General features: G+C 34.5%; 1 protein-coding gene across 1 annotated transcript in view; it reads right to left on the bottom strand.

The window, feature by feature from the left end:
• Window positions 392-27,457, bottom strand: part of TMEM55A (transmembrane protein 55A) — a 65,778-nt gene continuing 38,712 nt past the window's right edge. Inside the window, exons 6-8 of the mRNA XM_013996621.2 lie at window positions 22,850-22,902; window positions 2,636-2,726; window positions 392-1,952 (exon numbers count right to left, since the gene is read on the bottom strand). Coding sequence (XP_013852075.1) covers window positions 1,809-1,952; window positions 2,636-2,726; window positions 22,850-22,902 — 288 coding nt within the window. The 3' untranslated portion in view covers window positions 392-1,808. The remainder of the gene's footprint in view (window positions 1,953-2,635; window positions 2,727-22,849; window positions 22,903-27,457) is intronic.

Raw genomic sequence — 27,457 nt, 5'->3', positions numbered from 1 at the left:
AAAATGGTAGCAAATAAGACCAAGGTGTCTGCTATCATGGAGTAATATTCCAAAAGGAACATGATCAGCAGCATATAATTTAATGTAGGATTTCAAATTAATGGGGAAATAAGGTTTTACTCAATATACAATGTTGCTACAACTAGCCAACCACTAAGTAAAGAAATAAATTAGATTCTTATCTAGTTAAGTTATTCATACTTAACAGCAAGTGTATTAAAAATTTATTAAAATATTTTTAGAATAATGGCATGAAAATTGGGAAAATCATAAGTGAGTATTATATAAAGGAATATCATATACACTCGTAAACATGAAAACATTATAGTAAGACCTCTAGGCAATTTTGGACAGACCTCTTATATTTTTAAAATAGAATAGAACAAGGTAATTTTTGAACAATAATCTTTATTAATGGATTTTCAAAGGTACATATAATCCTGAGCTACTGAATCTATACATTTATCATTTACTCTTTGAAGTTTATGTGTATCTTGCCCCAAATTTTATGATGAGTACATTTTTATACTAATCAGGAACATAAATAATTTAAAATATTATTCTTAACCCTGGAATAGCCAATTAACTTACTCTTCATCTCATTATCTGATTCACACTTCAGCAGCTTTAGAATATTACTTCTCAGCTAAGCTATTTATTTTTCAAAACTGCAAAGATGGGCAGTGCAAGAGCCGATTCCTTAAATTCTAGTGAATTCTTAGGAAACTATGCTGCTTGTTACCTTTGTTCTATATTCTTGAATTAATTTGGTAATTATTTGACAGCTATATTTGAGAAGAATGGTAAAAGTAACTGCATTTAATCTCAATATTTTAGCCAGAGTAAAATGTCACAGGCTCCCTTCACATATAAGTACTCCATAATTATCCCAATAAGAAAAATTTACCACAATCTAATGAAAAGGAGAAAAACTCAGTGCAGGTACATCTTTGTAAATGGTTAAATATTATGAAACATGTTACGTAAAATACTTCCTTCTGGATCCATAAAGGAATACATATAGCTGATTAACATTAAATTCCATAAATGTAGCCAGAACTTTTATAATTAGTAAATTACAAAACAGGCAAAAATGAAAGACAAAAGTTCTGTGATCTTTGAGAAAAAACATTTATCCAACATATATCCAACTGTGGACAAATAAATATTTTTATTCTTATATTTTAAATTACTACCAAAATATTATATCTTTCTACAAACAACATAAAACAAGCATACAGTATCTAGAAATGGTCTTTATCTGACAAGAAGGTCAAGTCTTTGAAGGTACACTCAAATTTTTTTTTTCCTGAATAAGGTCACTATGATCTTAGGTTAAAGTTGCAGTAAGCAGTTCAAGCAAAATGTATATTGCTTAGATTTTAGAGCAAGCAATCGTGATACTGTTTAATTAAAATGTAAATATAAATGTGAGGCTATTATAACAACATTTATAAACACTTCTTAGGAATACTCACAGATCTGCAAATAATGGAATAACTGATTAAAAAATAATGAAAGGGTGATATTACATGTAATATTTAGGAGAAAATCCCCCAAAAAAAAGATATGTGAAAAAACATGAGGATTAAGCTTTATTATATGGAGCTTGAAAACTCAGCAGCAAAACAAACTATTTGCATATAATGTAGTGCAATGAACATTTGTTCATAAAAGACTCCCAAAGTCTTGAAACTGCATACATGAACCAGAATGAAATCCATTAGGTAAATGATTTAAAGATGTCCAGAGTAGCTTATCAAGAACTGCTAGATACTCTCACCTGCATCACCAAATCATAAACAAGCTTATGCAAAACTTTGTTCTGGATAGCTCACTCTTATGGCTCCCCAATAACAAGCTCGGATAAGGCAGATCAAACCTAAGAGATAAGCAATTGCCCAAGAAACATAGGTTGCATGAAATCGCCTTGCAAAATCTTGGGTGCCAACCTAAAATAAAAAGCAATATAAAAACAAAAAGTTAGAAACTGTAAGAAAATATCTGCTTAGACAACTTGTGTTGGCTTACATACAATTTTTATGAAATATATTCCTGAGCCCACAAAATCCCTACAAAATATGAGTTGCTGTATTTGTTGACTACCACTGACAGAGTGAAATTTAATAAAATGATGTTACTTGTTATATTAACTATAAATTTTATGAAGAAAAAAATCCCATTAAAATGTTATTTATAAAAGGAATTTAATCTATATAACCCCTATGCTATTCCCATACTGATAATGTACTTCTGGTTGACTTGAATAGAAAGAAAAGTGGTTTTTCAGACCTCCTTAGCTGAATGAATATTGTTACGGTTTTGACCATGGCAAAATTGGCTCAGGCACAAAACAAACACAAATGGGATTTGTTAAATAGATGATAAAGTTCCCAATGTCAAGGACCTTCAGAGGCGTCCCAAGTCATGATTTCACCAGGTTCAGCAAGCTCCACTGAAGACAGGCCTATGGATTGGCTGCAGATTGCTCACAGTCTTTCAGAAGCTTCTTGGCCTGGTATGCCAGGGAATACAGGCTCTTCAGGGATCACTGAAGGTAGTTCCAGACCTCACCATTTACCATTGATGAAGTTGAGAGGAAAGAATTCTAACAGTTTAGTAGAGTAATACTCACAGTTAATCCAACTCCAATGAAAATACATATCATTCCAATGGTAATATATGCACAACAGCGTCTTCGCGGAAGTGCGCTACCCACTGAGGAACTGCAAATTTGTGAAAACAAAAAACATTAAGTATTTACATGAAGATTCTCCACTCCATTTTTTTGAGAATTTGACTATGGTTTAGTAACACATATACTTCCATTTATTCCTTCAACTTGAGAGACAAGAACATGCATAAGAATGTTATTTTTAATGATTGACCAAAATCCTAACTGATGAATTTGTGATATATCACTGTGGCTTTAAATAAAATTCAAGTCTTGGTCATTGACAATACCCAAAAGAAAACAACTGTGGTCAATAATTATCTTCTAAGATACAATTTTATTTCAAAAAAAAATGTATTCCAAAATGGAAAATCAGTTTTATCTTACAAATAATATGATTATTTTTTGCAGTTATAACAGTCGGAATATGTTTAGTGTAGGAAATTTGGAAATAAGAGTAAGAAAAAAAAGGAAAAGGAAAACTACCTATCTATAACTCCACTACCATAAATACCACTGAACGTTTTGGTGTATTTTTCTCTAGCTATTTTTTGGTAACTTACCAATTTAGCCTACATCATTAAGTATTCTCAAACTGGAATTTTGATAGCTAAGTATAACATAATTTAACCATTCCCTATGGACACTTAGCAATTTCCTCCTTATAAATAACGCCAGCTAAACATCATCTAAATGAATTGTGCTTACTTTTCATTATTTTCTTAAAATAAATTTTTAGAATTAATATTATAAAATAAAGGGATTAAACTTTTAAAAATCGTTAATAAATTCTGCAATAAACCTTTGGGAAATTCATAAAACATATTTCTCAACTGAAATTCCAAATCCAGTTGTTTTTAGTTATCTCTACCTCTATTTTTTTTTAAATTTTCAAAAGGATAAAAGTATAGCAAAAATCAAAAAGCCACATTAGCACTTTCTTCTCTTCCTAAATAAACATATATTAACACATAACATATATCACACATTGTGTTAGTGAACGATATAATGAAACATCTGATTTGTCTGTGTATGGCCAGTGTCAACATTATGCCTATCACAGAGTAAATTATTCATGGACTGTCTATTGAATAAATTAAATAAATACAGATATGCATCATTTACTAGGCATATTTTAGAAAAGTTAATTTTGCAGAACAGAAAAATAACTTAAGTCCTAAATATTTTTTAAAATTGATGAATATGATTGCAAATATGTATCATAAAAACTCCTGAATACATGAATCAAAATAGAAACATATGGATGACCTGGGGGTCATCATTAATTGCAGTAGTGTACAGCCTGCTATCTGGAATTATTAGAGCATCTGTGATTCATTGCCTTCATGTTATAATTAGTCTTAGACTACTTTTAGTTTTAATAACTATTTGCACATTTTGAAGTTTCTCCTGCCTGATATATCACAGCTGGCCATCATTTCTCATTTACCTATGTAGCTGCCTCTGGCAGTCTAATCTACCATAGATTAGAAGTCAACTAAATTTACTAGAATACACTCAGTAAATCAAAAGGTTCCAAGTGAATACTGGAGCAGTTTTTCTGCTAGCTAAAGGAACACAATTTAGTACATTAATTTCAGTGCGTGAATTCTGCTTAGAAAACCCATGCTTCATTGTTCATCACTCATCTTAAACAGTCACTACCTCTGGGAATTCTTTCCAGGAAAGAAATAATCTACTGCTACTCTACAGTCCAAGTGCCATCTTATCATAGACATAAGGCAATGACCAAAAACACCTATTGTATGGATAATAAAATCTCCTATGCATTCAATATATATGTGGTATCTGTATACAATACATAGTATTGTTCTGAAAGTGTTAAAACTTTACAGGTGTATGTGTTAAGCTGTATCCTTCTGTGACTTGCTTTTTTTTTCCCTCAGTGCTCTACATGAGACTCTTCCATATCCATATGTGGAGATTTAGCTCATTAATTTTTACATCTTCCATTATATGAAAATAACACAGTTTACTCATTCTCAGTGTTGACATATAATCAGGGTTTTAGTTTTTCTGTTTTTGCTATTATAACAAGGCTATTTCTATCACATTTTTTATGTTCCCTTATGTACCTATGAAGGAATTTCTCAAACATAATACCTAGGAATAGAATTGTGGGGTTGTACTGTAGATATATCTTTACCAAGGCCAAATTTCTATCTCCGCCAACACTATATGAGAGAGCTTCCCATTGCTCCACTCACATCTTCATCAACACTTGAACACTTGATATTGTTCTCACATTTAACAACTTCATGAGTGTGAATGGTATTTCATTGAGGTTTTTACTATTTATAAACTTAATTTGTAGTGAATTTGGACATCTTTTCAAATGCTGGTTTTCTTTTTCCATTAATTGCTCGTTCATACCTATTGTCTTTTTGTCTTGGGCTGTCTTGAGCTTACTGATTGATGCATAGGTGATATTTCTATAATCTGCATACTATTCCAGGCAACTATATATACTACACGTATCTTCTTGCAATCTGTTTTTATAAACACATTTTTAATAACATCTTTTCATCATGAGTGTTCACTAGTAATATCAGTGTAATAATGTAAAGTACTTCTAATAAAGTCCAAACTATTAATTTTTTCATTTAAGGTTTGTACATTTTATACCTTGTTTAGGAAATACCTTCTTACTTCTGTCATAAAAATATTTTTGTCCTTTCTTCTAAAAGCATTAAAATTTTGCATTTTGTAATTTATGTCAATCTACAACAGCAGAGTCCTTATAATTATCAATTTTTTTTTTTTTGTCTTTTGTCTTTTTTGTTGTTGTTGTTGCTATTTCTTGGGCCGCTCCCGCGGCATATGGAGGTTCCCAGGCTAGGGGTCGAATCGGAGCTGTAGCCACCGGCCTACGCCAGAACCACAGCAACGCGGGATCCGAGCCGCGTCTGCAACCTACACCACAGCTCACGGCAACGCTGGATCGTTAACCCACTGAGCAAGGGCAGGGACCGAACCCGCAACCTCATGGTTCCTAGTTGGATTCGTTAACCACTGCGCCATGACGGGAACTCCATAATTATCAATTTTTAGTTTATAGATTTCAAAGTTAGATTATTTGGTGCACACAAATTCAGAATTTATGTTTCTGATGAAATGACCATAGTAAAAATAATTATTTTTACTCTAAAGTATTTGAGATAATTAGGGTATATGCTAAAATGCTGTAACAGAGAAATCCAGAATATAGCAGCTTTAAGTCTTCTCTTGTATATAAGAAAGCAAAGGTAAACATGCAGCCTAGAGCTCCATTCCATGACTGCTACTGACACAATACGGTAACAAGTCTCCTGCTGCAGTTGCCTTTTCTGGCCAATTGGAGGAGGGAGGGAAAAGCAAGAGAAGCAGTTTTATCTTTAAGGAGGGTATCAGGAAGATGTATTAGTCACTTTTGTTCATATTCAATTAGCCCTAACATAAACACATGGTCAAAATTATCTGCAAAAGCGGCTAGGAAGTGCATTCTCTATCTGGGTGGCCATTAAGACCGACAGTTCTTTCATTGTAAGGAAAAGAAGGGCAGTTTCTGCTATTTTAACTACTATTACTATTTCATTGTTGGTTAGATTTGCCTGGTGTATCTTTTCTTGGTTAGTGTTAACATCTTTTACTTTCATTCTATGTGCTCATATTTAGTATGTTTCTTCTTCATTTTACATATAGATGTACTTAAATCTAGTTTGATAATTTCTCGCACGTTTTATTGACAAGTTTAGTATAATTATATATATACTCTGATAATATATATTGATTATTTCGTCTATCTCATTTAGGCTTTCTATTAGTTTTCTATTTTCTTTGCTTTTTCACCCCCTTTGTTGGACTTTTTTTGAATTGACTATGACTTTTATTTCATTTTCTACCTACTATTTAGAAAGTTTTACAATTTATTTTTATTCTTTAGCACTTACACTTAAAATTTTAATATGTGAACCATTTAACAACTAAAATCATTTGGTAAATCTATCTTCCCAATAAGTGCACAGATCTTAAAAAGTTTTTTTTAGGGCTGCACTCTTGGAGCATATGAAGTTCCCAGGCTAGGGGTCAAATTGGAGGTACAGTTGCTGGCCTATGCCTATGCCTACATCTACTCCACAGCAACCTGAGATCCAAGCTATGTCTGTGACCTACACCACAGCTCACAGCAATGCCAGATTCCCAGCCCACTGAGTGAGGCCAGGGATTGAACCCGCATTCTCATGGATACTAGCTGGATTTGTTTCCACTGTGCCACAATGGGAACTCCCAGATCTTAAAAAGTTTTAACTCCAAACATTACATTATCATCTTACATGCTCTTGCTCTCTAATATTTCAATTCTATTTTTATTTTTCCAAACTTATTAGCATTAATAGTATTACTGTTATTGTTTTTGCTGTTTTATACAGTCAGGGTTCCTTCCTGAGGAATGCACAGAATTTCTAGGTTTAGGAGTTCCCGTCGTGGTGCAGTGGTTAACGAATCCGACAAGGAATCATGAGGTTGTGGGTTCGGTCCCTGCCCTTGCTCAGTGGGTTAACGATCCGGCATTGCCGTGAGCTGTGGTGTAGGTTGCAGACGTGGCTCGGATCCCACGTTGCTGTGGCTCTGGCATAGGCCGGTGGCTACAACTCCGATTCGACCCCTAGCCTGGGGATCTCCATATGCCGTGGGAGCGGCCCAAGAAATAGCAAAAAGACAAAAAAAAAAAAAAAAGGAATTTCTAGGTTTATCCTTTCTTGGACTTAGCAATTCCTTCTGGGTTATTTTCCTAAGTTCACCTTCTATCAACTTCTTTAGTGAGGTTATCAGGATTGTAACACTATGTTTTGATTGTTCTTATTGGTTGGTTCTGCATTTGCAAATATCTTTATTTTACCTCCATTAGTCTGTAGTATTTTAGATAGGTCTGCAATACCAGTTTGATAGTTCATTTCTCTTAGTACTTTGAAATATTTTTAAACATTTTGGCTTCCATTGCTGCTGTTGAGATGTCTGATGACAGAACTGCTACCATTTTCATACAAAAAAAATCTGCCTATCCATATGCACACTGTGGTGTATGGAATGGCTGGCCAATGGGGACCTGCTGTATAGCATAGGGAACTCTGCTCAATATTCTGTGATAATCTACATAAGAAAAGAATCTGAAAAAGAACGGATGTGTGTACATGTATAACTGAATCACTTTGTTGTACAGCAGAAATTATAACATTGTAAATCAACTATACTTCAATAAAACTTAAAAAAAATTGCCTTTTCTGTCTCTGATTTTAATATGTTTTATTTAGCTTATTTAACTACAATTTCACTAAAAAGCATTATTTATTCTGCTTGGATTTCATTGTTGTTTTCTTTTTTAAATCTACAGGTTACTCTTTCATTAGATCTGAAAATTTTCAAAATGCTTCTATCCCATTTTCTAGTTTTTCCTTCTAGATCAGAAATATATCAGATGTCCTCACATATACTTTTTTTTTTTTTTTGCCTTTTTGCCTTTTTGCCTTTTCTTGAACCACTCCCACAGCATATGGAGGTTCCCAGGCTAGGGGTCTAGTTGGAGCTGTAGCCACTGGCCTATGCCAGAGCCACAGCAATGAGGAATCAAAGCCGCATCTCTGACCCACACCACAGCTCACGGCAATACCAGATCCTTAACCCATTGAGCAAGGCCAAGGATCGAACCTGCAACCTCATGGTTCCTAGTCGGATTCGTTAACCACTGCACCACAATGGGAACTCCTATATTTCTCTTAATACTATTTTCGTCTTTATCTCTTGGATGGATTCTAGGTAATTTACTTGCCTTTGCCTTCTAATCTATAACTTGTCAACTTAGTTTGATCTGCTGTTTAGCCTATTCCATTGCATTTTCACATCTCTAATGTATTTTTGATCAGATAAAAAATTTTAATTGTTGCAGTCCTATGTGTTTATTTATTTTCTGCTGATTTACAACATTTTATTAGTTTCAGGTGTATAACATAATGATTCAATAGTTTTAAACATTACACTCCATTTAAAGGCATTATAAAATAACAGTAATATTTCCCTGTGCTCTATCATAAATCTGTTGTTTATTTTATACTTAGTAGTTTGTATCCTTTTTTAACTTAATAATTTTATTACATTTACAGGTGTACAACAATCATCACAAAAAAACCCTATGGCTTGTCCATCGCAAACCCTCAGTACATCTTCCAACCCCCCAACCTGTCTCATTTGGAAACCGTAAGTTTTTCAAAGTCTGTGAGTCAGCATCTGTTCTGCAAAGAAGTTCGTTGTGCCCTTTGTTTAGATTACACACGTAAGTGATACCATTTGAGGTTGATGTCTCATGATCTAAAAGACTTCACTTGGCATGACAATTTCCAGGTCCATCCATGTTGTTAAAATGCTGGTATTTTGTTCCTTTTCATGGCTGAGTAATATTCCATTGTGTATATGTACCACATTTTCTTGATCCATTCCTCTGCTGATGGACATTTAGGTTGTTTCCATGTCTTGGTTACTGAAAATAGCACTGCAATGAATGTTGGAGTACATGTGTCTTTTCAAGTCATGGTTTTCTCTAGATACCTGCCCAGAAGTGGGATTGCTGGATCAAATGGTAGTTCTATTTTTAGTTTTCAGAGGAATCTCCATACTGTTTTCCACAATGGTTACACCAATTTACAATCTCACCAACAGTGAAATAGGGTTCCTTTTTCTCCAACCCTATCCAGCACTTACTGACTTTTTGATGATGGCCATTCTGGTTGGTGTGAGATGGTACCTCATAGTGGTTTTGATTTGCATTTCTCTAATCATGAGTGCTGTTGAACATCTTTTCATGTGTTTCTTGGCCATCTGTATGTCTTCTTTGGAGAAACGTCTGTTTAGATATTCTGCCCATTTTTTGATGGGGTTGTTTGTTTTGTTGGTATTGAGCAGTAGGAGGTGTTTGTAAATTTTGGAGATTAATCCCTTGTCAGTCGATTCATTTGAAAATATTATCTCCCATTCTGCAGGTTGTCTTTTCATTTTGTTTAGGGTTTCCTTTGCTGTGCAGAAACTTCTAAGTTTCATTAGGTCCCATTTGTTTATTTTTGTTTTTACTGTCATTACACTAAGGTGGATCTGAGAAGATGTTGCTGTCATTTAGGTCAGAGAGTGTTTAGCCTATGTTTTCCTCTAAGATTTTATAGTATCTGGTCTTATATTTAGGTCTTTAATCCATTTTGAGTTATTTTTGTGTATGGTGTTAGGGAGTGTTCTCATTTCTTTCTTTTACATGTGGCTGGGCAGTTTTCTCAGCACCACTTATTGAACAGGCTGTCCTTTTTCCATTGTATATTCTTGCCTCCTTTGTCATAGATTAGTTGGCTATAGGTGCGTGAGTTTAATTCTGGGCTTTCCATCCTGTTCAACTGATCTATATTTCAGCCTTTATGTCAGTGCCATATGGTTTTGATGACTGTTGCTTTGTACTATATATAGTCTTAAGTCAGGGAGCCTGATTGCTCCAGCTCCATTTTTCTTTTTTAGGATGTCTTTGGCTATTCTTGGTCTTTAGTGCTTCCAAACAAACTTTAAAATATTTTGTTCGATTTCTGTGAAAAATGTCCTTGGTAATTTGATAGGGATTGCATTGAATCTGTTTGTTTATTTTTCTTTTTATTGTTAATACTCTGATAGGTGGATCTGAGAAGATGTTGCTGTCGTTTATGTCGGAGAGTATTTGACCTATGTTTTCCTCTAAGAGATTTATAGTGTCTGGTCTTATATCTAGGTCTTTAATCCATTTTGAGTTTATTTTTGTGTGTGGTGTCAGGGAGTGTTCTCATTTCTTTTACATGTGGCTGTCCAGTTTTCTCAGCACAGCTTATTGAACAAGCTGTCCTTTCTCCATTGTATATTCTTGCCTCCTTTGTCATAGACTAGTTGGCTATAGGTGCGTGGGTTTAATTCTCGGCTTTCTCTCCTGTTCCACTGATCTATATGTCTGTCTTTGTGCCAGTACCATGCAGTTTTGACGACTGTTGCTTTGTAGTATAGTCTGATGTCTAGGATCCTGATTCCTCCAGCTCCGTTTTTCTTTTTCAGGATGTCTTTGGCTATTCTGGGTCTTTTGTGCTTCCAAACAAACTTTAAAATATTTTGTTCGATTTCTGTGAAAAATGTCCTTGGTAATTTGATAGGGATTGCATTGAATCTGTAGATTGCCTTGGGTAGTAGAGTCATTTTGATAATATTGATGCTTCCAATCCAAGAGCATGGTAAATCTTTCCATCTATTTGTGTCATCTTTTATTTCTTTCATCAGTGGCTTGTAGTTTTCAGAGTATAGGTCTTTTGTTTCTTTAGGTAGGTTTACTCCTAGGTATTTTATTCTTTTGGATGTGATGGGAAATGGGATTGCTTCCCTAATTTCTCTTTCTGCTTTTTCATTGTTAGTATATAGAAACGCTGTCGATTTCCGTGTATTGATTTTGTATCCTGCGACTTTGCCAAATTTGTGGATGAGCTCTAACAGTTTTCTGGTAGAGTCCTTAGGATTCTCTAGGTATAGCATCATGTCATCTGCAAATAGGGATAGTTTTACTTCTTCCTTTCCAATTTGGATTCCTTTTATTTCTTTTACTTCTCTGATTGCTGTGGCTAGACTTCCAAAATTATGTGCAATAGTAGTGGTGAGAGCAGACATCCTTGTTTTGTTCCTGATCTCAGCAGGAATTCTTTCAGCTTTTCACTATGAGAATGATGTTCGCTGTGGGTTTGTCGTATATGGCCTTTATCATGTTGAGGTAGGTTCCCTCTATGCCCATTTGCTGAAGGGTTTTTATCAGAAATGGGTGTTGGATTTTGTCAAAGGCTTTTTCCGCATCTATTGAGATGATCGTATGGTTTTTATTCTTCAGTTTGTCAGTGTGGTGTATCACACTGATGGATTTGTGGATATTGAAGAACCCTTGTATCCCTGGGATAAATCTCACTTGATCATGATGTACAATCCTCTTAATGTATTGTTGGATGCGGTGTGCTAGTATTTTGTTGAAATTGGCCTATAGTTTTCTTTTTTTGTGGTATCTTTGTCTGGTTTTGGTATCAGGGTAATGGTGGCCTCATAGAATGAGTTTGGGAGTGTCCCTTCCTCTACAATTTTTTGAAATAGTTTCAGAAGGAGAGGTTTTAGCTCTTCTCTAAATGTTTGATAGGATTCGCCTGTGAAGCCGTCTGGTCCTGGACTTTTGTTTGTTGGAAGTTTTTAAGTCCCAGTTTCAATTTCAGTTCTTGTGATTGGTCCATTCATCTTTTCTATTTCATCTTGGTTTAGTCTTGGAAGATTGCACTTTTCTAAGAATTTGTCCATTTCTTCTAGGTTTTCCATTTTATTGGAGTATAGTTGCATATAGCAGTCTCTTATGATCCTTTGTATTTCTGTGATGTCCGTTGTTACTTCTCCTTTTTCATTTCTAATTTTATTGATTTGAGTCCTCTCTCTTTTTTGCTTGAGAAGTCTGGCTAAGAGTTTATCAACTTTGTTGATCTTTTCAAAGAACCAGCTTTTCCTTTCATTGATCTTTTCTATGGTTTTCTTTGTTTCTATTTCGTTGATTTCTGCTCTGATCTTTATTTCGTTCCTTCTACTAACTTTAGGTCTTGTCTGTTCTTCTCTCTTGAGCTGCTTTAGATGTCAAGTTAGCTTGTTTATTTGAGCTTTTTCTTGTTTCCTGAGGTGGGCTTGCATTGCTATAAACTATCCTCTTAGAATGGCTTTTGCTGCATCCCATAGGTTTTGGAGTGGCGTATCTTCGTTTTCATTTGCTTCTAGGTATTTTTTTATTTCTTCTTTGATTTTTTCAGTGATCCATTGGTTGTTTAGTAGTATATTGTTTAGTCTCCACGTGTTTGTGTGTTTTGCAGTTTTTTCTTGTTGTTGATTTAGTCGTATAGTGTGGTGGTCACAAAAGATGCTTGATATGATTTCAACTTTCTTAATGTTACCAAGGTTGCATTTGTAGCCCAGGATATGATCAATCTTAGCCAATGTTCCATGTGTACTTGAGAAGAAAGTGCATTCTGTTGCTTTTGGATAGAATGTCCTATAAATATCTATTAATTTCATCTGGTCTAATGCTTCATTCAAGGCCTGTGTTTCCTTGTTGATTTTCTTTCTGGATGATCTGTCCATTGCTTTAAGTGGGGTGTTAAAGTCCCGCACTATTATTGTGTTATTGTTGATTTGTCCTGGATTGTTAGCAGTTGCCTTATATATTGTGGTGAACCTTTGTTGAGTGCATAGATATTTCAAATTGTTATATCTTCTTCTTGGATTGATGCTTTGATCATTAGGTAGTGTTTCTTAAAATACTCTTGTCTCTTAAAATATTCTTCATTTTAAAGTCTATTTTGTCTGTTATGTGTATTGCTACTCCTGCTTTCTTTTGATTCCCGTTTGCATGATATATTTTCTTCCATCTTCTCACTTTCAGTTTGTATGTGTCCCTAGAAGTGAAGTGGGTCTCTTGAAAACAGCATATAGATGAGTCTTGTTTTTGTATCCATTCAGCCTTTCTATGTCTTTTGGCTGGGGCATTTAGTCCATTAACATTTAAGGTAATTCTTGATATGTATGTTCTCATTGCCATTTTATTAACTGCTTTGGATTTGTTTTTGTTGCTCTTTTTCTTCCTTTCTCTTGTTCTCTCCTGTTGTGGTTTGATGACTATCTTTAGTGTTGTATTTGAGTTGATTTTTCCTATTTGTGTATCAAATGTAGATTTTTGGTTTGCATTAACTCTGAAGTTTTGATATGATTCCATATATATTGAGATTTTTTTAAGTTGTTGGTCTCTTAATTGGGAATGCACCTCCAGTGTCCAGCATTCGTACCCTCCTCTTCTCATGATTTCTGATTTTGGTGGCGTAATTGTGCATGGATGATTTTGTATGTTTACTGTATATATACCCTTACTGATGAGCCTTGTCATTTGTGGTATTATTGTTTCTGGTTGAGGCCTTTTCTTTTCTGCCTAGAGACTTTCCTTTGGTATTTGATGTAAAGCTGGTATAGCGTTGCTGAATTCTCTTAGCTTTTGCTTGTCTGTAAAGCTTTTGATTTCTCTTTCAAATCTCAGTGAGAGCCTTGGTGGTTAAAGGAATCTTGGTTGGAGGTTGTTTCCTTTTATCACATTAATTATATCATGCCACTCCCTCCTGGCCTGCAGTTTCTGCTGAAAAATCTGCCGATAACCTTATTGGGGTTCCCTTATATGTTACTTGTTTCTTTTCCCTAGCTGCTTTCAAGATTTTCTCTTTGTCTTTAATTTTGGTCAGTTCGCTTAATATGTGTCTTGGGGTGTTCCTCCTTGGGTTTATTTTATATGGTACTCACTGTGCTTCCTGGATTTGAGTGAGTCGTTCCTTTCCCATGTTACGGTAGTTTTTGGCTATTATCTCTTGGAATATTTTTTCTGTCCCCTTCTCTCTCTCTTCTCCTTCTGGCACCCCTATAATATGGATGTTTGTGCATTTAACATTGTCCCAGAGTTCTCTGAGACTCTCTTCATTTGTTTTTTAAATCTTTTTTCTCTTTTCTCTTCTGCATCCATGATTTCCACAAATCTCTCTTCCATCTCGCTTATTTGTTGTTCTGTCTGTTTTCTGCTGTTGGCTGCTTCTAATGAATTTTTAAGTTTCAGTTATTATATTTTGCATCTCTTCTTGCTTAAGTTTTATATCTTGTATTTCTTTGCTCAGTGTTTCCTGTTGATTATCCATCTTTGCCTCCAGTTTATTTCCAATGTCTAGCATCATCTTCAGCATCAACAATATAATGTCTTTTTCATGGAGGCTGAGAATATCCTGATCACTTAACTGTTTTTCTGGGGTTTTTTTCATTCTCCATCTGAATTATGGTTCTGTCTTTTCATTTTCATAGGTTTTTGGTGTGGCAACCTTTTTACAGATAATAGAGTTGTAACCTCTCTTACTTCTGATGTCTGCTCCCCTTGTGGCTGAATATGGTACAGGGGCTTGCTGTAGGCTTTCTGATGGGAGGGACTAGTGCCTGCCCACTGGTAGGTGGAGCTACTCTTATCCCTTTGGTGGGCGGGACTTTGTCTCTGGATAAGATTAGAGGTGGCTATGTGCCTGGGGGTCTTTAGGTAGCTTGTTTAATGATGGGTGGGGCTGTGATCCCACCTGGAATGTTGTTTGGCCTGGGGCTTCTCAGCACTGATGGGTGGACCCAGATTTTCCCAAAATGGCCACGTCCAAAGAAATGCACACTGATGAATATTCCCAAGAGCTTTGCTTTCAATGCCCTTCCCCCATTAGAAGCCACATTCACCCCTGTTTTTCCAGGAGTTCCTCCAAGAACTACAGTCAGGTTTGACCCAGGTTCCTATAGAGACTTTGCTTTGCCCTGGGACCCAGTGCACCTGAAAGTCTGTGTGCAGGTTTTAAGAATGGGGTCTCCATTTCCCCCAGTCCTATGGAATTGCTGCACTCAAGCCCCACTGGCCTTCAATACCAGATGCTCTTGGGACTTGACATGGAGCTCAGAATTCTCACTCCTGTAGGGGAGTCTCTGTGATACAGTTACTTTCCAGTCTGTGGTGCTTCCTACCCAGGAGGTATGGGGTTGCTTATATCATGTAATCACCCCTCCTACCTCCTATGTGGCCTCCTCTTTGTCTTCTGGAGTAAGATATCTTTTTGAAAGTTTCCAGTCCATTTGATTGAACATTGCTCCGCATTTGGTTTTAATTTTGTTGTTTTTAGGAGAGAAGTTGAGCTGCAGTCTTTCTATTCCACCATCTTCACATCTCTAATTTTTAATTTTTAGAAGTTTATTGCTTCTTTTAAAAACTTTGTGGTTATTTTTTGGATTAATTAATTTTAGTTTTAGAACAAGTGTAGGCTCATAAGCAGCTTTAAGAAACAATATAAAGAAATGTCATTTGTTCCCTACCCAATATCCCCCAATGGTAATATCTTGCAATCTACAGTACAATATTATAACTAGGATATTGACATTCATATAATCTACTGATACCCTATCCATATTTCCTGGTTTACTTATATTCATTAGTGTGTATGTGTATATTTAATTCTATATAATTTATTCTACTTGGAATTTCACATATCCATCATCACAGTTAAGATATAGAAAAGTTCCAAAGCCTCAAGGATTCTTCCTCCTGCCTACTCAGCCCCTGCACCTATCACACCATCACTAACCTGTTGTCTATTCCTAAAATTTTGTTATCAAATAAAAGGAATCTTATTGTAGTTTACCTCGTGTGACTGGTTTTCACTTAGCATAAATTCCCAAAGATTCACCCAAACTGTTGCATGAATGAACCATAATTTGTTCCTTTGATTGCTGAATAGTATGTCAAGATCTGGATAAATCTCAGTTTATTTACCCATTCAGCCATGGAAGAACATTTAGACTGTTTCCAGTTAGGGGCTATTAAGTTTAAAGTTGCTATGAACATTTGTGTATAGGCTATTGTGTGTGCCTGCAATCATTTTTTAGACTCTTATCTGTTTTCTCTTATTTCTATTTAAAAAATATTTTAGACATGGTTATAATATACCTTCTTAAAATAATGATAATATCTGAAGTCCTCAGAAGTCTAACTATTCTGTTTATTATCAATGCCAGTTCTGCTTATGGTATCTTGTTTCCTCAGGTGCTTGGTGGTTTTGTTGAGAACTTACTTTGACAAACCTTAATATAAAAAAATTCACTGTTCTTATAAAATATCCATTTGAATTCTTCCTTTTCTGGGGGACTTTTTTCCTTGACCTACTCTTTTCATGGAGAATAGTCCTTTAAGAACTTTATTGGGGGTGGGAAGGGATGGTATTCCAACTCCCCACCTTATTCAAGGCCAAGGCCTTCCCTGTCATTCTTCATTTGAACACTGAAACACAAGGCTCTGAGACCCTAGTATTGGTAACTGCCCTGGGAACAGCACTGGTTGTAATTTGTTCTCCATTTCTGGTCCCTGGGGATTTCCGAATTAACATTCATATAAGCTGAACTATGCATTTAAAAAGTTGCTAGATAGGGTATGGAGAAAAGGAATCCCTCCTACACTGTTGGTGGGAATGGAAATTGGTACAACCACTATGGAAAACAGTATGGAGGGTCCTCAAAAAACTAAACATATGATCCAGAAATCCCACTTCTGGGCAGAGAAAACCATAATTCAAAAAGATACATGCATCCCAATGTTCATTGCAATACTATTTACAATAGTCAAGATATGGAAACAACCTAAATGTCCGTTGATAGTGGAATAGATAAAGAAGATGTGGTACATATATACAATGGAATGCTACTCAGCCATAAAAAAAAAAATGAAATAAAGGCATTTGTAGCAACATGGATGGTCCTAGAGATTATCATACCAAGTGAAATAAGTCAGATAAAGACAAATGTTATATATCACTTACATGTTAATCTAAAGAATGATACAAACGAACTTACAAAACAGAAACAAACTTTAAAAACAAGTTTTTGGTTACCAAAGGGGAATGGTAGAGGTGAGGGATGAACTGGGAGTTTGTCACTGGCATATGCACACTACTATATAGGGAATGGATGGTCAACAGGGAACTGTTATATAGCACAGGGAACTCTACTCAGTATTTTGTGATAACCTATATGGGAAACGAAGCTGAAAAAAGAGTGGATCAACTTGTACATATAACTGAATCACTTTGCTATATAGCAGAAATTAATACAACACTGTAAATCAACTATACTTCAATAAAATTTCTAAAAATGAAAAAAGGATATTTGTAACAGTTAACTAGTCTTTCATATTATTGGATATGAAAGTCAAGATCCTCTAATATACAAAAATGTAGACACTGAACATCCAAGAGGAAAATATCATGCAAGATTTCCCAAACATTCAACTAATCACTCTTCAAATATTTGCCTTCCCATTCACAACTCCCCTGTGGAACACTAGCATTATGAAGGATACCTGGAGAATGAAGATGGTGCTAAGCAGTGTTATTTAAGCATAATTTTCAGATGACGTAGCCAGTGAAGGCTTTAGTAGGTGAACTTACAGATAAGGTAAGATGTGATTAGATGGGAGAGTAAGTCATCTTAGCTGAGAAAAGATGTACTGTTCAGCTATGAAAAAATAGATTTCACTCAAGAAATAAGCAGCAGATTTTTCTCCCAGAGAAAGTGTCCCTGAGTAAAAACAAGGGATTTTTCTAATTACAAGCTAATTCGAAGTAATGCAAGTGTTTTCCAAGCAGTCAGGATTGAGAAAGGGACAAGCCAGGTCATTCCAGGCCTAGCAGGAGATTAATGGACAGAAACAAGAAACTGAACTGTATATTTATGGAAGTAGAAGAATTTCTTGAGGCTGACGGTATGTGTACAGGTGGAAGAAAACATAACAAAAATACCCATAGAGAATTTAGGCAAATATTTAAACTTAGAGGGTTGTATAAATCTTGTTAAGAAGCATGGAATTTGATTTTGGACTTTAGGCAATGGGGCAATAATCTATGTGATACATTTATATCAATAAATAGAGAATATCCTTCCTCAGGATAATATATATGGCACTAATAGAAAAACCTAGAATAACAGTGTAAATGGGACCTCCGTGGGTTGTACAATATACAACTTGCACAAGTGTATACCATGCCATGCATTTGGGAGCTACTCAAAGGTCTGAAGCCAGTTTAAAATTATATTTGCATGTGGGGACCATTACTCTAATAAATGGGAAGAGCCCTATTAAAGCTGAAGAATAAATTAGAAAGCTATTGGAGTAGTTCTGGTGAGGGATCCTGAATGCTTGAACTATATATAGTAGGAATCATGAGAATAAGAGAACAGAATGGAAATATCAAGAGACAAATGACAGAACTTGTTAAAATTTGGGTATGGGGAATAAAAATATACTCAGTTTTTGCTTGGTCAGCTAGGCAGAGAGCAAAACATTTATTTATTTATTTATTTATTATTTTTTTTTGTATTTTGTCTTTTTGTCTTTGTTGTTGTTGCTATTTCTTGGGCCGCTCCCGCGGCATATGGAGATTCCCAGGTTAGGGGTTGAATCGGAGCTGTAGCCACCGGCCTACGCCAGAACCACAGCAACGCAGGATCCGAGCCGCATCTGCAACCTACACCACAGCTCACGGCAATGCCGGATCGTCAACCCACTGAGCAAGGGCAGGGACCGAACCCGCAACCTCATGGTTCCTAGTCGGATTCGTTAACCACTGCGCCACGACGGGAACTCCCAAAACATTTATTAATGTAAATTACTCATCAATACACAAGGAAGGTTAGTTTGTAGAGTGGGGTGGGGAGTTGGAGATGTTCTAGTTGAGATGCCTATGGGACACCAGGTTGAAATAACTATAGGCACAATGTTGAATACAGATTGTATATTTACATCTGAAGCTCTGAAGAGAGATCTGGAGTGGTTTAATGGTATATTGGTTGTGATTTAGTGGCATACAAATAACATAAAAACATAAGAAAAAGCACAGATTTATTGTAGTTAAGTTCTAATCCTAGAGAACAGCAATATTTGACAAGTTGGAAGAGGAAGTGAGGCCAAAAAAGGAGATCAGAAAGGAATGTTCTGAGAAGTGGGAAAAAACCAGGAGAAAGTGATGTCTGGAAATCAAGAAAAGAGCAAATTCTAAAGAAAAAACAAAACAAAACAGGATGATCAATAGAATCAAATACTACAGAGTAAACAACTAGATGAAGATAGAACAGATCTATTAGAATTTGTAAAGGAGATGTTAATTTTGTAAGAGCAAATTCAGTGGCCTATTCTATAACGAGCCATCTGCCCCCTTTTTCATATCATTCCCACTCATCTTGGATCACTTATTTCATATATTCCTCATTCCTACAAACCTTCTCTCATTTTCCCTTTCCCTTTAATTCAGATTAGGGGCTCTTCAGAGCAGAGGATGCTGGCATACCATTTTAAAGCATAAAAAACTTTACTGTAATTGTCTCTTCTCTTCTCTATGCCCACAAGACTAAGTCCCCTGAAGACAAGGTTAATCTTTACTTTGAGCAACTAGTATCTAGCATAGGACTGATGAATTAATCAATAATTATAAAATAAAGCACTAAACAGAAAATAAAAGGATAACTTCTAAGAATAAGTCTGCTATTGTTTAAAATGGCAAGAAGAGATCTACATAAAAGTATCTCAGTGACATAGATGGAATGATAGTCATTGATAATTTACCATGGATTAAATCATCATGTCTACTAATCTTTGGTCCATTATAACATTTTCATGGAAATATGGTCCAAGAACATTTCTGTGTACTAGGATCACATCTCATGTCTGGCCAGTGGCCATAAGCTGCCCAAATGAAAGAAATATCTCACCTTCAGCTACAATAGCCTCAGTTATTATATGAGTAAGAATCAGTGAGATTAAAAAATGCTTCTTGGTTTCTGGAGCTCACTTGTTTTATAAGATATAAAAATAACAGGCTACTTTCATAGCAATGATTTAGTAACTTCAATAACAATTTTAGGAGAGTTGCTATTTGAGTTTAAAGAAATAAAAACTCAGAGTTTACTCAGAGTGAATATAAAAAAGAATATATATAACTGAATCACTTTGCTGTAAAGCAGAAACACAACAATGTAAGTCAACTATAATAAAAAATTTTTAAAGAAACTTACTTCAAAAAATGACTTATAATTTTGTTATGAACAAAACATTCATTCAAAGAGAAAAGGAATCTAGATATGAGCTGTAAGTTCATGTGATAACAGCAACTTTGCTCAAACTCATTAATGCCCTGAGTCCTCCTATGCTCCGCAGGTGATTCCAATTCTATAAACATTCTCTAAGAATGGTATTTAAGCTGATTCATTTCATGTGAATTTCTTAGCAAATAGTTCTTTATGTAATTGATAAAAATCTTTCTTCACAGTAATACACTCACTGTCTTGTGATACCTTAACTAACCATAGAATATCTAGACAGGCAATAACTCCTTTAGTATTAGTAAAATAATGCAATTGTTGTAAAATAATTAACCAAGCAAATCACTTAAGCAAAATCATTATCCTTTCCAACAGCTCCCCCTCTGTAAAATGAGGATAATATCCTACTACCCAAGACTGTTGTAAAGATTACAGATTAATATATATGTGTATACAAAGTAACGATCACTGTGGCTGGCACACAGTCTGCTAATCACAAGAAGTCTCTGTTTTTTTTATAAGATTTTTATGATCCAATTTAATGTTCTTGATGAAGATATATATAATTTTCTTCATTTTTGTTAAAATACAGATAAACAAATATAGACTATTCACATACATATTCACACACATGTGTTTGGGAGGTTCCTCAAGTATATATTTTTCTGTGTACTTATATGGGTTATCCACTTTGCTTCTCCATTTATGGACTTATCCTGGATTCAACTGAGTTAAGCATTCAGATGTTAAAAAATTTCACAAGTAAATAAAAAAGGAAATATCTGTTCAATTGAAGCTACAAATATGCTGTAAAGAAGTTATTCTTATCAGAATACATTTAGTTGGAATCAGATCTAGCACAGATAAATGGAGATATTTTGTTGTATTATACTTTGGAGACACTTTTCTTTTGTCCTATAAACCATTCTCAGGATTACTTCACTCTCAAAATAGATATAATATTTATATTATTCTCAAGATCACAAAATATTAACAATGAGCTAATATTTCTTTTTTTTTTTTTAATGGCTGCACCGATGGCATATGGAACTTCCTGGACCAGGGACTGAATTTGAGCTACACTTGCAACCTATGCCACAGCTGCAGCAACACTGGATCCTTTAACCCACTGCGCTGGGTTGAGAATCAAACCCATACTTGGGCAGCAACCTGAGCTGCTGCAGTTGGATTCTTAATCCACTATGCCACAGCATGAACTCCATATTTTTTATTTTAAATACTGAATTATCAAAACATTTCAGTTTAATTTTCTTTGCTCAATTTCCACACATGTAAGTGGAAAAATAGCAATTTTTGAATTAAATTTTTATTACCAAAATAGATGCTATGCAGAAAAAGAGTTAGTATAGCAGGCTGCTATCTTTAGACAAGTCGGCTTATGAGGTAGACCCCTGGCTAACACCTGGGAATTTAGATTTCAAAAAAGTTCAAACTATTCCCTTACTGATAAGAGTGGCCTGCTATACCTAAATTGTTTGTGCAAAGAATATGGTTTATGCTGAACACCTGCTTTCCTTCTGGGAATATGGAATTGTGGTATGTGCTATGAAGCAGCTGCTTATGTAACCAGCTCCAATTAAATCTTAGATTATGAGTCTCTAATAAGTTCCTCCGGTCAAAAACATTTTGTATATGTTGTAGCGATTCACTGCTGGAGGAATTAAGTCCTATATGACTGGACTGGGAGAGGACTCTAGGAAGCTTGCTCTTTGTTTCCTCCAGATTTTGCCCCCATGTGCTTTTTTCTTTTGCGGATTTTGCTTTACATACTTTCACTGTAAAGCTGTGAGTACAACTGTATATCAATTCCTATTAGTTCTCCTAGTAAGTCAAAATATTTTGGGGTGACTTAGGGCCTCCCAACACAAGTAGCCTGAAATGTCTGTAATCAAAATGCCTTTTTATTTTTTCCCATTTTTATATTGCCTTCTGTTATCTTCCTTAGGTACACCACTTGGGAATACAGAAAAATTGACTGAGTAATTAAGAGAGATAAATAAACATAAAAAATTTGTCATCCAACTACATAATTATAACCCATTCACATACAAAATTTGGTTTTCTCCTAGATTACAGCCCATTTAAAAAATATAAATTTTAGATTATTTGCAACAGATTAAACCTCGTACTACATTTGAAAATTCCCATCAGGTTACTATAATTTTGTTTTCTTACAAATTGATTTTCCTATACAGAATAGATAAGCAAAATCATTTTAATTTAAAAATGGAATATATTAATCCACTTAAAGATATATCTTTTTAGTCTTAAAAAGCATAAATATATTAAACATGCATTCATTCCATAGTATGTCTAAAAATCAAAACCTACTTAAGTGAGAATTCTGTACTCTTTAAATTGTTCTCAAATACTTCTCAATAGAATTTCCTATAGTAGGAAACTTACATTTTTTTGCAGTGTGGGCATTTTGCCAGAGTGTTGAACCTTAGTTCCATCCACTGTAAAATAAATAAGGAGAGAGATTGAAAAGAAAAACAACTGAAAATCATCCAATCTGATAAGATGTTTCTTTTAGTTCAAATGTCCTCAGGGATCACAGCAGAATCCATCAACCTTTCATGGTTGCATGAGCTTTTCCCCTCCAACACATCTCTCCCTCCCTTAAAATAAAGGTTGGGATTCCCCTGTGAAACAGTTCCCATGATTTTCCCAAGGTTCTGATGCAATCTAGGTTTTCTTTACAATGATAACTGAATGTAATGCCGTAACCAAGGTCATTTATTTCAGGTTTATGTCTCAGTCCACTGCCAGAAAACAAAAACATATTTCATGTACCGTCAAAGTTGTTTTTCCTGTAAATATTGATGACATGAATATTTAGACTCATTACTAAAAATGCAACTATTCTACTTCTGTGGAAAAGGCACAAAGTAAATAAACAAAATAGATACAAGCAAACTAATGTCAGGAAACTGCTTTCTGTTCTATAGTAGCTTATTCTATATAACAAAACACTCTCTCCTATGAACAACTTTCCTTCCCCAAGGTATATCTGTAAATCAATCTTAGAAGGCATATAAGAAAATTACACTGCTAAAAGCTAGTCATTTGATAGTACCCTACTAGATTTTATTTCTAATGGATACAATAGGCAACTGGTGTCATTACTTTCAATTATGTTCAAGTTAAAACTGTTATTACTCTCTGCTAAGCCACCAAATCATAGGACCCTGTGAACAAGTACAGAAAATTTGAACCTGTCTAAAGGTACTACACTGGCCCACTTCAGGGAAAAGTCTGAACCATCATCTATGATTCAGGCACATATTGTAGGTTGTTTTAGATCTTATTGGAGAATGCCGACCCTACAGTCAAGTACTCCTTGACAGCATGATCTGCCTTTCATCAGCAACAGGGAACATCTGCCCCACACAGATGCAAATTAAACTCTGTTGTTGTTTTAAGAAACTCCTTTACATTCATGGAGGAATAGTGTGTATTACCTTTATTATTCTGGAAAGTTCTTTTCTAAACAATGTCCCTCAAAACACTGGTCTGGCTAGATGATCCTCTCAAAATTGTTCAGATTTTTTTTTTTTTAATTTTTGCACATACACATAAAACTTCCTCTTGGATTTTAACAGTAATACATACCAAAATGCTAAAAAGCATACAAAACACATACATACAAAATTCTATTTAATTTTTTTTTATCCTAGCAATTCCTAATGATTCTGGTACTTTTTACTCACATAAGACTCATTAGCCTATAAAATGAATGTTCTAATGAATATACTTTGGAACACAAATCTAGCTTTGTAAACATTATCCATGATTCCAGCCAGGCTGTGAAATGAATAGTGTGAATAGTGTGAATCTAGTGAATTTAATTTTAGCATTATAACAGTGATATTAAATTACATTATATTATATTACTATAAATGAAGTATGTTATTAAGGACACCATCCATTATACTGTTCTTTCATCTTAATCCATAGGAATAATACTCTCAGGTCTTAGTATTGCAATAAAAGCTCCTATGTGAACTTTTAAGAAAACATCATGAATATATTGTAATAGTCATGTTTGCTCTTTTCATTGGCCATAGAAGGCTCACAGCTAAAATTCAGTCAAATTTCACCAAATGCCCAGTATTAAATATTATGCATACTTATATTCTTATGCATGACTTTTTCATATTTCTTCCCTATTTTTGGTTCTGCTTGATTTTTTTCTTATTTTATTTTCAATGCTATTGTACTTTATAACTTATCTCAATTTCTCAACTTTATGCCTTATAAGCAAAAGCTGAAACAGGTACAGAATAAGTAGAAGAACTATTCTATTAGCTAAAAGCTTGAAGAGCAAAGAATACTACAAAGGATATAAGACTGCGTGGATTGGCATAATAATAACAATAATAAGGATAAGGTCAAGTTCTCAAGTCAGAATCGAGAGTTTCTAGGTCTGTTAATTCTTCATAACACTCAGCATCTCTCATTAATCTGGAATTCTCAAAGGTAACAGTCACCCTACAGGTATGTTTTGCATTCTCCTAATCACCAAAGACTTGATTTTTGGGGAATTTTGAAATCATCTTTAAATATTATATATTATTCTGAAACACCTTTTCCTGCTAAAGACAAAGTTTTTAAATCATAATTACCATGCTAACATGATTCACTTGCCTGCACTGAATATTAAGTAAGAAGTAGTTCCTTTTAGAAGTGCATCTTTGGCTTGCATATTACTTTAATAATTCTCTTGTGTGAGGAAAATATTTAAATACATAAACTATTTTTTAAAATAATAAAAGTCATGTCATATACACATCTATCTAACCTCTTGACTTGGATCATTCTCTAGAATTCACTTCAAGGTGATTTCAAAAAATTAAATATAAACCTTTGTAACAGCTGTCTTTAATTTTACTTTTTTCCTTATGCCCTTATCTACACTAATATCAGTATGGCCAATTCTCTCTCAAATTCTTTATGCTATTTAGGACCATCATCATCACTTTTCTGAGTAACAAAACCTAAATATCTGGTTTTGTGCTTCTTCAGTCTTGCCCGAATGCAATCTATTATACACATAGCATCCATGTGCAAAGAACTAATTACAAAGCTCTACTATAGCTTTCTAAGACTTTTAGGATAATATCACTTTCTCTAGTCAAGGTGCTTCCATATGTACACTAAGAACACTCTGAATTTCCCTGCTGTAGCCTAGATATATGTCATATAACTCTTGTTTTCATTGTCTTTCTCCTCCTAATAAATTAGAAAATCCCATGAGTGCAGGGAATGCACCTCCCTATTTCCCCAGCACACAGCCCAGTGTCTGGTACACACTCAATATGTGTTTTTGAACAAATGAAATCAGCTTACTTATAATGAGCCTATAAGGATTATTGATAATAAGGATTTAGAATATAAAATATAACTGGGCAAAATTCAAGTACAAGGTAACTGTGGAAGGGAGCTTACTGGAAGGAAGTAAAGAGAAAAAAAATTGATTTTGAAGATTTTTAAATGATATTTCAAAATCTAATTTGTTTGCATTTAAGAAAGGAAATGATAAATATATTTTATGATTTAATTTAGTCAATTCACTTGATACATGAATGCCTACCGAAGGAGTCATCCTATAATAAATCAATAGTGATTTTTAATGATAAATTTTTTCACTATCCCCACCATAAATATATCCCACTACTTTATGTACTTTGTCACTGATTTAAACAATAAAATACAAATGCAGAGAAAATTTATCTTGTTCTACTAGATCAGAAAAATCATATAAATTCTTATTAAATGAAATAAGCAGGACAAATGCATGCATTTCTATTTCCTTTCCCAAATTTGACTAAAATGATAATAAACTGGATTTATAAATGTATAATACCATAAGGGCAAAGAGAATCTGAGGAGAAATGATCATGAATTTTTGGACAATGGAAAGCTGATGGAGACTTGGTAACTAACTTAATGAAAAAGATGTTGAAATGTGACTGCCATCAGAGAGATAGCCAATGAAAAGCAGGATGATTCAACTAAAAAACCATAAAATAGTTTAGGCATTGGGGCTACAAGGTGCTTTTAAAGGTGGGAGTTAGGGAAAGTGATAAAAACAGGAGTATGAATTCTAAAGTCTTCCCTCCATAACACAAAACCCAAAACCCCTCTCTCCCCAACACATGAAAGAGAAGAGTGGTTTATTCTCTTAAATAAACTGATCTAGAAAGCTTATGAACTTAGGCATACCAAGCACAGGAGAAGGCAAGAATAAAATACCATTCTAAAGTAATTAAGTCAAAGTCTACATACAGTCTGAACAGTAGATGAAAGCTTCACCCCATTACCCTTTCTTAGCTCCTAGAATGCTGTCTCCCAGGTATTCTTACAAGAGATCAGAGGACTATTGCCTTAAAAAAGGCTTATTGATAATAATAGTTGGCAATTCTTTAGGATAAGAGATAAAGGAGAAGAGGAAAAGGAAGAAAGAAGATGGGGAGAAGAGAGAAAAAAGGAAAACGTGAGGGATGAAGGAAGGGAGGCAGGAAGGCAGAAAGGAAGGGAGGAGAAAAAGTTCAGCTCCCTCTGCATACTTAAGATACTCCAATTACCAACTTACTCTCAAATACAAATGAGCTTTTCAGTAAAACTATCAAACCAGAAAAACAAATAGAAGAAGTGGCGAGAAAACAGAGAAAAAGCATAAAGAAGAATACTTCAGACAAAATATAATAGTTTCAGAGAGAGGTCATAAAGAAGAAAATGCTATTTAGAAGAAAGAGAAATTAATCAGAGAACATGGAAGAACTCTTAGAAATTAAAATCTAATTTAGATCATCTGAAATTAAAATTTTAAATTAAGGGTAGAAGATACAGTCTAGGAAATTTTCCAGTAAGTAAAAAAAAAAAAAAAAAAAAAAAAAAAAAAAAAAAAAAAAAAAAGTAAGAAAAAATGACAGGGAGAGAGAACATCAATTCAGGTGATCTAATCTCTAAAGTTCTAGAAAAACAGAATGAAGAAAAATACAGTGGACT

Source organism: Sus scrofa, chromosome 4 (genome assembly GCF_000003025.6).
Source record: "Sus scrofa isolate TJ Tabasco breed Duroc chromosome 4, Sscrofa11.1, whole genome shotgun sequence".
In the NCBI taxonomy this organism is placed as follows: domain Eukaryota; kingdom Metazoa; phylum Chordata; class Mammalia; order Artiodactyla; family Suidae; genus Sus; species Sus scrofa.
Note: the sequence above shows the minus strand (reverse complement) of the source record. Positions and strands in the feature narration are given on the sequence as shown.